This window comes from Petaurus breviceps, unplaced genomic scaffold (assembly GCF_028583685.1).
Source record: "Petaurus breviceps papuanus isolate PSGF00001 unplaced genomic scaffold, PetGlider_PUasm1.0 523, whole genome shotgun sequence".
Classification (NCBI taxonomy): Eukaryota; Metazoa; Chordata; class Mammalia; order Diprotodontia; family Petauridae; genus Petaurus; species Petaurus breviceps.
In genome coordinates, this window is record NW_027186356.1 from 2,516,805 (window position 1) to 2,527,184 (window position 10,380).

At 42.0% G+C, this 10,380-nt stretch overlaps 1 protein-coding gene across 2 annotated transcripts in view; it reads right to left on the reverse strand.

Annotated features, from left to right (window-relative positions):
* Window positions 1–10,007: 10,007 nt before the first annotated feature.
* The window catches only part of USE1 (unconventional SNARE in the ER 1), a 16,766-nt gene continuing 16,393 nt past the window's right edge, over window positions 10,008–10,380 (reverse strand). For both annotated transcript variants that reach the window (XM_069102080.1, XM_069102079.1), the window contains one exon: window positions 10,008–10,356. In XM_069102080.1, coding sequence (XP_068958181.1) covers window positions 10,174–10,356 — 183 coding nt within the window. In that variant the 3' untranslated portion in view covers window positions 10,008–10,173. The remainder of the gene's footprint in view (window positions 10,357–10,380) is intronic.

Below are 10,380 nucleotides of genomic sequence, written 5' to 3' on the forward strand. Positions count from 1 at the left end.
AGTTATTTTGTGTGGGTGTTAAGTATCTGAGGCCGGAACTGATCCCGGGTCTCCTGATGCTAGGGCCGGTGCTCTTACTCACTGCGCCACCTGGATGCCAAGGGTTTTCTTTTTCTTTGAAATAATTGTGGGGGGAGGAGAGAGAAAATAAAGAAATGTCTGTTACTTGAAAAACAAAATTTAAAAGAACACCACCACCAAAGACTTGCAGGATTGAGAACTTTGCTACCAAGAAGATTGCTCCTACCCTTGAAATCAGAGACCTCTGGACACAGGAAAATAAATTCTGACTCTTTAAGGAAATAATAGCAAGGAGGAGGTCCTGGAATGAACCCAGCACACAGCAGAGACTTGGGTGGCAGGGGTGGGGGATGGGGTTGTCAGATGCAGATTCTGCAGAGATCTACTCAGGTGTGTGTATTCACACTCCTGCATAGGGATCCTCTATCCTCCAGTGGGGTACGGAAAAGGATTTGAGGTCCTTAAGTAATTCTCTTTTTGGGCCTGGAGTTATAATTTCTTCTAAGGAGCAACCAGTGTGACTGATCCAAATGGTCAGCCCATCTTTAACTTGATGCCCAGAGAGGTGCCTGGGACAGTATGAGGTGAAGGGGTTTGCCCGTGATCACAGCGCTAGTCTCAAACACGTGACATTTTACTAGGGTGTGCATCCAGGAACCTTTATTGTTAAAGCAAACATTTATTGAATGAGCAATCTTAAAGGATATTATTTTTATTCATTAAATAAACTAAAAACAATTTAAAAAATTAAGTTAAATTTAATTTTAAAATGAGACACAAAATGCTAGATTTTCTTTTTTTTAAGATATCAGGGTTTGCCTGGGCACAGCTGGCAATCCTGTCTCCAGGCCAGTTCAGCTAGTATATATCAGAGGCAGGATATGAACCCAGGACATGAAGCCAAGGTTGGTCCTCTATCTACTATGTCTTGGGGACTTAAATGTTAGAAAAGTTTATCAGGGTTTATCAGGGAGGGGCAGTAGATAGCATGCCGGGCCTAAAGTCAGAAAGTCTCTTCTTGGGTTCAAATCCAGCCTCAGACACTTACTAGCTGTGTGACCCTGGGTAAGTCACTTTAAGCCCGTTTGCCTCAGTTTCCTCATCTGTAAAATGAGCTTGAGAAGGAGATGGCAAATCACTCCAGTATCTTTGCCAAAAAAAACTTCAAATGGGATCACAAAGAGTTGGACACAACTGAAAAACAGACAAACTACTAATCAACGAAATTCTCTGGGGCAGTGATTAGAGCACCATCTCTGAGTGAGGAGACCATGAATTCAACCCCAGTCTCAGACACTTACTAGTTGTGAGATCTTGGGCAAGTCTGGAAAAAAAATAAAAAGCTTATCAAGGCTGAGTGGAGATGAATCATAAAATCATAGAAGAGCACTTGAGCAGAGTCAAGTAGAGATGGTAGGAGAGGATAATCCAGGCATAGAGAGGGCTGTGGACAAAGGTAATTATTTGGGAAAACCGGAATCAGAGTGCAGAGTATTTGAAGATTAAGAAGCAGGCAATAAAGGGGTAGAGGGAAGTTAGAGGGTTTTGTGGAAGATCTTAAATGCCAGACTTAGGAATGTGGACATTATCCTTTGGGTATGGGAGCCATCGAAGGTAGTTGAACATGAGAGGGATATGTCCAGGTCTGGGCTCTGGGAAGACAATTAAGACAGCCTGGACAGGGAAACTGGGGGGAAAGAACTAAACACTTCGCTGGTGTTCGAGTGTCTGGGATAACCCCTTAGCAGCTATTGGCATCCCAAGAAGAATATCGCTCAAGGAAGTGGGCTTTGTGAACCTTTGCCCAAGACAACTAATCTCCTAAAGTCAGGCAGGGGAGCCTCATTCTCTGTGGGGACTAAACAGTGGCATTTGGGGTCTCTAAGTGAGGTAGAGTGATGGAAGATGGATTTGGAGCTGATGAGGGTGGGAAGTCCCACCAGGATTTATTATTAATTCCTTAGATGAGGTAAAACACAGGGGCTTTGTGAGTAGCAAAAAATTCTTCATACATAGGAAAGTTGTCTTGATCTTCTTCTACTGATAGCCAAGGGTCCCAGAACAGGGAGCAGCTGCGAGACAGAGGTGCTCCACAGGAGAGAAAGAGATGCCCCCTAGTGGGTGATCCAGATAGTGACAGTAAGGGTAGGGGGTCCATGGCCCAGATAGAGGAAGTGACTCACATTGATGCACTATTAGAGCTGAAGGGGACTTTAGAGCATAAGAGAATCAGAACTGAGTACCACAAGGACCCTTAAAACAGAGAATGTTTAGGGCCCTTAGCACACAGGATGTCAGAGCTGGAGGGCCCTTGGAACAGAGAATGTCAGAACTGAGAAGGTCCTTAGAACACAGAATGTCAGAGTTGGGAGGGCCCATAGAATACAAGGCTGGGAGGCCCTTAGAATAGAGAATGTCAAAGTCAGGAGGAACCTTAGAATGTCAGACCTTTGAGGGATCTTGGAAGATAGAATGTCAGAACTGGGGGGAGGAGGGACCTTAGAACCCAGAATGCTACAACTTGAAGGGTCCTAGAGCATTAAGCATAGGATGTCAGAGTTTAGAGGGACTTTAGAACATAGAGAACTTCACAAATGGGGATACTGAGGCCCAGGGAATAAGGTCAACCATCCAGGGTCACAATGTTTTCTGCCATGTTGTACTTCCCCAAGACCACACATATAATTAGTGGCAAGGTTACTACAAGCAACTATAGGACTGCTGCCCTAAACTCCAATTCAATACAGACCCATCAGCATTTATTAAGCCCCTATAATGTGATGTGCAAGGCCCCAGTGATTCAATAAAAAGAGTTAACTGACTTCTCAGACTTTATCTTCCACTTGAGAGATTTGATGTATAAAGGGTTTCATAGAGACAAGGTAATTTGAGTAAGAGGGTTATCAATACTAAAAATAAGGAGATTTAGGAAAGGCCTCATGTAGGATGTGGCATATGTGGGGAGCCTTGAAGGAAACTGGGAATTCTAAGGAGCAGAGGATAAGGTGGGCATTCCAGGCAAAGGTTAACAGCCAATGGAAAGGCCTAGAGGTGGGAAATGAAGGGCCAAGTCTGATGGTAAATAGGTCAATTTGGCTGGAACATAGTGTGAACAAAGGGGAAGAATGTGCAAAAGAGTTGAAGGATTTTAGCCTCTGCTTTATCATTTTAAGGAAAGAAAGACAAGAAAAAATGGTTCCCTGGTCTCCATCATCTAATTCCTTGCTCTTTTCTTTTTTTCTTCCTTCCTTCCTTCCTTCCTTCCTTCCTTCCTTCCTTCCTTCCTTCCTTCCTTCCTTCCTTCCTTCCTTCCTTCCTACCCTCCTTTCCTCCTTCCTTTTCTTTTTTCTTTTCTTTGTAGTCTGTCACTTGTTGAACTCTCCCAGGGTTTGAATTCAGAGCACATGCTGGAAATGGATGTTCTTTGACCCTCTGCTAGGATACATAGTGACTCTGTAGCTGCTCTCCTTCCTGGGCTCAGAACCTCCTCCTCAAACAAGTATAAATCTTACCCTCTGCAACTTCCACCTTGCTACTTCTGGTTCTGTCCTCTGAGTGAAGAAGAACAGGTCTCATTGTCCTCTTCCATGTGAAAGCTCTTCAATATTTGAGTACAGGCATCATGCTGCCCTTGCCAGGTTTACCCCCAAGTCAGAAACTTACCAGTTCCTTAAATGGATCCTTCTATGGTGTGACCTGGAGTCCTTTTACCACCCTGGTCACCCTCCTCTGGATATGTTCTAGTCTGTCAAGGTCCTCCCTGAAACATGGCACCTGGACTGGAGACCCAAACTTTCAGGGTGGTCTGATTAGCACAGAGTATGATGGGAATATCATCTTCCCACTGATGGACATGGCCTCTATTTGCAGCCCAAGATCCCATTTACTTTTTGGGTTGCCATATGAGATATTGACTCATACTGAGTTTGCAGACCACTAAGGACCCTTATATCTTTTTCAGACCAGCTGCTCAATGGTCATATTTCACTTGGGAAGTTGGGGTTTTTTAATTTAATATTTTATTTTAGTTTTAATATTTTTATTTCCACCCAATTACATATAAAAACAATTTTAACATTTGTTTAAAAAAATTTTTTTTATGGGGCGGCCAGGTAGTACAGCAAGTAAGAGCACTGGCCCCAGAGTCAGGATGACCTGGGATCGAATCTAGGCTGAGACACTTAGCACCCACCCAGAAACACCTGGCTGTGTAACCTTGAGCAAGTTATTTAACCCCAATTGCTTAGGGGCAGCCAGGTGGCTCAGTGAGTAAGAGCACCAGCCCCAGAGTCGGGATGACCTGGAATCAAATCTGGGCTCTGATACTTAGCACCACACCCAGAAATAACTGGCTGTGTAACCTTGAGCAAGTTACTTAACCCCGATTACTTTAAAAAAAAACCAAAAAACTTTTTTTTGAGTTCCAAATTCTCTCCCTCCCTTTTCCCCCTCATTGAGAAGGCAAGCAATTTGGTAGTTTCTACATGTTAAGTCATGCAAACGTATTTCCACATTAGTCATGTTGTAAAAGAAAACACAGACAAAAAAAACTAAGAAAAATAAAGAAAATCTGCATTTAGACTCCATCAGTTCTTTCTCTGGAGAGAGGCAGATAGCATTTTTCATGATAAATCCTTCAGAATTATCTTGGATCATTGTATTACAGAGAATATCTAATTCATTCACAGTTGACCATTGTACAATGTTGCTGTTACTATGTACAGTGTTCACTTGGTTCTGCTCATTTTGCTTTGCATCAGTTCATGTAAGTCTTTTCAAGTTTTTCTGAGAGCATTTTGCCCATAGCTTTTTATGCGTTTTCCATCACAATCATATGCAACAACTTGTTTGGCCATTCCCCAATTGATGGACGTCTTCTTGATGTCCAATTCTTTGCCACCACAAAAGGAGCTGCTAGGAATATTTTTGTATATATAGGTCCTATTTTTGTTGTTCTTCTTCTTTTCTTTGGGGTACAGGCCTAGTAGTGGTATTTCTGTGTAAAACGGTACACACAGGTTTAAAGCCCTTTGGGCATAGTTCCAAAATGCTCTACAGAATGGTTGGATCAGTATACAACTTCACCGTGCATTACAGCCTCAATTTTCCCATATCCCTTCCAACATTTGTCATTTTCCTTTTCTCCCATATTAGCCAACCTGATAGGTGTGGGGTAGTAACTCAAAGTTGTTTTATGTTTGCATTTCTCTACTCAAGAGTGATTTAGAGCATTTTTTTCCATATGACTGCAGATAGCTTGGATTATTTTTTCTGCAAATTATCTATTCATACCCTTTGACCATTTATCAATTGAGGAATGGTTCTTATTTCTATAAATTTGATTCAGTTCTTTATATATCTGATAAATTATGTCTTTATCAGAGAAACTTGCTTTACATTTTTTCACAGTTATGATTACTATGTATTTCCCTCCATCTTATTTTCCACCTGTTTACCTACTCTCTCCCCTTTTACCCTGAGCCAATTCTGATGTGTGAGGTTCATGTACCATCCCCCCTGATCTTCCCCTACACTGTAAAAACTTTTTCTCACCTCTTTTATATGAAATAATTTACTCCATTCTGCCTCTCCCTTCTTCCCTCTCCCAGTGCATTTCTCTCTTTCCTCTATTTTTAAAGATAATTATCCCATCACATTCAACTCACTTCCATGCCATCTGTCTGTGTACACTCTTTCTAACTGTCCTAATAATGATAACGCTTTTAAGAGTGCATTTTCTTATGTAGGAATGTAAACAGTTTAAACTTATTGAATCCCTTATGATTTTTCTTCCCTGTTTACCTTTTTATGCTTTTCTTGAGTCTTGTATTTGAAAGTCAAATTTTTTTATTCAGCTCTGGTCTTTTCATCAGCAATGCTTGAAAGTGTTCTATTTTACTAAATATCCATTTTCCCCATGGACGATTATACATTATCCCTTCTACATCTTGACTTTCCCTATTGAGATTTCAATATATTGTTGGTTGGCATAAGAAATTAAATGTGAATTTTTTGGGAGTTTTGCAGAGGCTGCAGACAACATGTGGAAGGCTAGCAGATGACACAGAAAAAGTTTAAAAACTCAGAAATGCATAAAATATGTTTATAGTATTGTATAATATCAACATGTTTTATCTTTTAATACCGTAATAATTCAGAATCCTTCTCTGGTATGAAGGGAGGGTCAAAAATTCTCACACAGATTTTCCAGATTGTGGGAGCACCATGTCCCTACCCCCCCACAATGTGAAAGGGATAACTGTACTCAGTTTTACTTGGTAGGTGATTCTTGGTTGTAATCATAGCTCATTTGCCCTCTGGAATATCATATTCCGAGTCCTCCAATCCTTTAATGTAGAAACTGCTAAATCTTGTATCATCCTGACTGTAGCTCCATGATATTTGAATTAGGTTATTTTTTTAAGGCTCTTGCAATATTTTCTCCTTGACCTGGGAGCTCTGGAATTTGGCTACAATATTCCTGGGAATTTTCATTTGGGGATCTCTTTCAGGAGGCGATTAGTGTATTCTTTTTTTTTTTTTTTAAAGCAATTGGGGTTAAGCAACTTGCTCAAGGTTACACAGCCAGTTATTTCTGGGTGTGGTGCTAAGTATCTGAGCCCGGATTTGATCCCCAGGTCATCCTGACACTGGGGCCAGTGCTCTTACTCACTGAGCCACCTGGCCGCCCCTAAGCAATTGGGGTTAAGTAACTTGCTCAAGGTTACACGGCCAGGTGTTTCTGGGTGGGTAATAAGTGTCTGAGCCCGGATTTGATCCACATGTCATCCTGACTCTGGAGCCGGTGCTCTTACTCTCTGTGCTACCTGGCCGCCCCTGTTTAATTGATTTCTAATGTCTCATGGAGTCATTAGCTTCCATTTGCCCAATTCTAATTTTTAAGGAAACAGTTTCTACAGTGAGCTTTTGCATTTTCTTTTCCACTTGACCAATTCTACTTTTTAAGGAGTTATTTTCTTCAGTGAATTTTTGTTCCTCTTTTTCTATTTGTTCAATTCTGTTTTTTTAAGGAGTTCTTCTCTTCAGTGAATTTTTGCATATTTTTTTCCATTTGGCCAATTCTGCTTTTCGAAGCATTCTTCTCCTCACTGGACTTTTATGCCTCTTTTACCATTTGGTCTATTCTATTTTTTAAGATGTTATTTTCTTCAGTATTTGTGTGTGTGTGTGTGTGTGTGTGTGTGTGTGAGTGTTCATTATGATTTTCTTGCGTCGCTCTTATTTCTCTTTCCAATTTTTCCTCTACCTCATGTGCTTGATTTTAAAAATCCTCTTTGAGCTTTTCCATGTCCTGAGACCAATTGATATTTTTCTTTAAGGCTTTGGATATCAGTTTTCACTTCATTGTCTTCTTCTAAGTTTCTGTTTTGATCTTGTCACTATGATAACTTTTTATAGTTATGATCTTTTTCTTCTGTTTAATCATTTTCCAGTCAACTTCTTGACTTTTAAATCTATGCTAAAGTTGCATTAGCTTTTGGAGTGGAAGGTGCACTGTCCCAAGCTTCAGGTTTTTTTGTGCAGCTGTTTTCAGAGATAATTCTGGATAATTTTGGTTCTTCCAAAGTGGTATGATCTAGGGAGAGGTGTGTTTACCACTCTCTTGGCCTGTACTCTGGTCTGTGAGTGACTACAAGTACTTTATTCTGCCCTGGAACTGTGGCCAGGGACTCAACCGTCCTGCAGCCATGAACTCTGGTATGATAGTGCTCTTCCTTGCCCTGAGACTGAGACTCAGAATTATGACCCAGATCCAAGTATGGACAATACAACAGAATCCTGCCTCTGATGTGAGCAAAGGGACCCCTGTAATCTCCTTTTAAACAGTTGTCTGACCCCCTTACCAGCTGTGGGCTGAGGGGTCTGGAAACCTCCACTGATTCAGTTGCTCCCAAGTCCTTCTGCTGGTTTTCTGGGGGTATGGCCTGCACTGGACTGAACACCACTCTTACCCCAGTGCAACAGATCTTTCTTGCCAACCTTCTAAGTTGTCTTGTGCTAGAAAATTATTTCATCCCATTTTTCATGGGTTCTGCTGCTCCAGAATTTGTTTTGAGCCATTACTTAGAGTTGTTTTGAGGGGCTCTGGATAGAGTTCAGGGAAGTCCCTGCCTCTTCTCCACCATGCTGGCTCTGTCCCCAAAGTTGTGATTTTTAAAATCCAAATGTAAGACTTTACATTTTGCCCTACCAAATTTCTATGGATCCAAAGCCAACACTAAAAACATTCCCTGCCTTCACAGAATTTACATCCCAGTGAGGGGGAAACAACTTCTCAACCCCAGAGAAGTAAATACAAAATCTAGTAAATACAAAGGGATAGAGGTTCTCAGAATGGAAGACTTCAGGCAAGCTTTCTTATAGGAAGTGGCACTTGGGCTGAACCTTGAAGGAAGCTAGTAAGGAGGGAATGAATTTCTGTCATGGAGAGCAGCCTGGGTAAATACTTGGAGATGGGATGCTTTGTACAAGAAATAGCATGTGGGTCAGTTTGACTGAAATGTAGATTTCGAGAAGGGAAGTAATGGAAATGGAAATCAGTTTGGAAAGGTGAGCAGGAGTCAGACTGTGAAGGGCTTTAAATGTCAAACAGAGGAGTTTGCATATTATGTTATTCTATCCCCCACTTCTCATCTAGTGGCAGGGCTCTTAGAACAGAGATGTCAGTTGGGAGGGCCCTTAGAACAGGGAATGTTAGAGTTGGGAGGGACCATAGAATGTTAGAGTTAGGAAGGCTCTTAGCATAGAGATGCCAGAGGTGGCAGGGCTCTTAGAACACAGGATGCCAGAGGTGGGAGGGCCTTTAGAAGTGGGGGACAAACAGCCATGTGAAAAGTTGTAGCTGTACGTACTTGCAAAATATCTTTGTTTACCCTCCTATGTAGTTTTGCTCTCTGATGCATTTCTTGAACTATGTTTTTATATTATTTCTTTCCACTCTGTAATTTTTTTTTTAAACTTGGGACCCTCAGGTTATAAAGAAGGCAGATGTTTTTACCTGACAGATGTACCTGATAGACTGCCCAGGAATCGGAAAAGAGTAATGGGTACCTGACATGTTCTTTAAAATTAATTCTGAATGACTTTTCTTCCTTTTTACTTTCTTTAAAAATGTTTCCTTCCCCCCAACAAACTCCACACAAATTAGTCTTTGATTATTCATTTTATATGATGTCCTTCAGGGTAACTTGTCCAGCCAGCAGACTCTGTCCATGACTACATGTAAGTGCTTATGATGGAATAAATAATTTTCTAAATTAAGAAAATGGCAATAGGGTGTCAGTGAAGTTTCTTGAGTGATGGAGTGACAATCAGAGCTGGGTTTTTAGGAATATTAACTTGGAAGGGCTGGATTGGAGTAGGGAGAGACAAAGTAAGAAAGACTGATTACAGCAGTTTAGACAAGAGGTGAGAAGGGCCTGATGGAGGGTGGAGATTACATGAGTGGATATTGGAGAGGTGGACCTTACTGATTTGATGCCAGCTTGGACATGGGGGTAGGGGAGAGGGAGAGAGAGGAAGACCCTCTGCATTACTCTACTTTTTTGTGGGATTCAGAGCCACTCAGGTGATTCTGCTGTCACCTCCTCTGTGAAGCCTTCTCTGGTGTCCTGGCCAGGAAGATGGTATATTGTGCTTGGGCACATGTTACCCCTCTGCTAGAATATAAGCTCCTTGAAGGCAAGAACTGTGTCATTGTCCTGGGTCTGAGTCCCCAGTGCTAAGCACTAGGTCCTGTACCTTACAAGTCCTTACTCACTGTTTGCTGAGCTGAATTCTGCAAGGGCACCAAGAAGGCTGGAGCCATTCTTCCCTCAGGCATGGATCTGAAGCTAGGACTTCACCCACAACTACAGAATCATCAGAGCTGCAGGAGTCTGAGTGAGTCCAACCTCCACAGTGAGGGCTATGACATGTCTAGGCCACACGGCTAGAAAGCCTTGGGACAGACCATTCATCAAAAGTATGGAAATGGCATTTTATTCTCCTCCTTTTGAGGAGGACCCTCCCGCCCTATGTTCCCAAGGTTTTAGAAGGAAACTATGGGAAACTAATGATTGGTTCTTAAGTCCAGACCTGCTCCCACTTCCCCCTCCTCTTGTCCATGTGCCAGCTGGCCAGCCCCTGGTTTCACTTTAACTTGGGGAAGATCCTGATGAAGAGGATCATGCTGATGAAGATGAAACAGACAAAGATGAGCACGATCCACAGGAGCCAGTTGACTGACTTCTTGGCATGCTGCTCCAACCTCTCGGACTCTGTCTTCAGCTTCTCAAAGTTCTGGTCTGCCATCTTGATGGAGTGGGAGAGCGTCTGCGGGAAAGGACAGGCAGAACA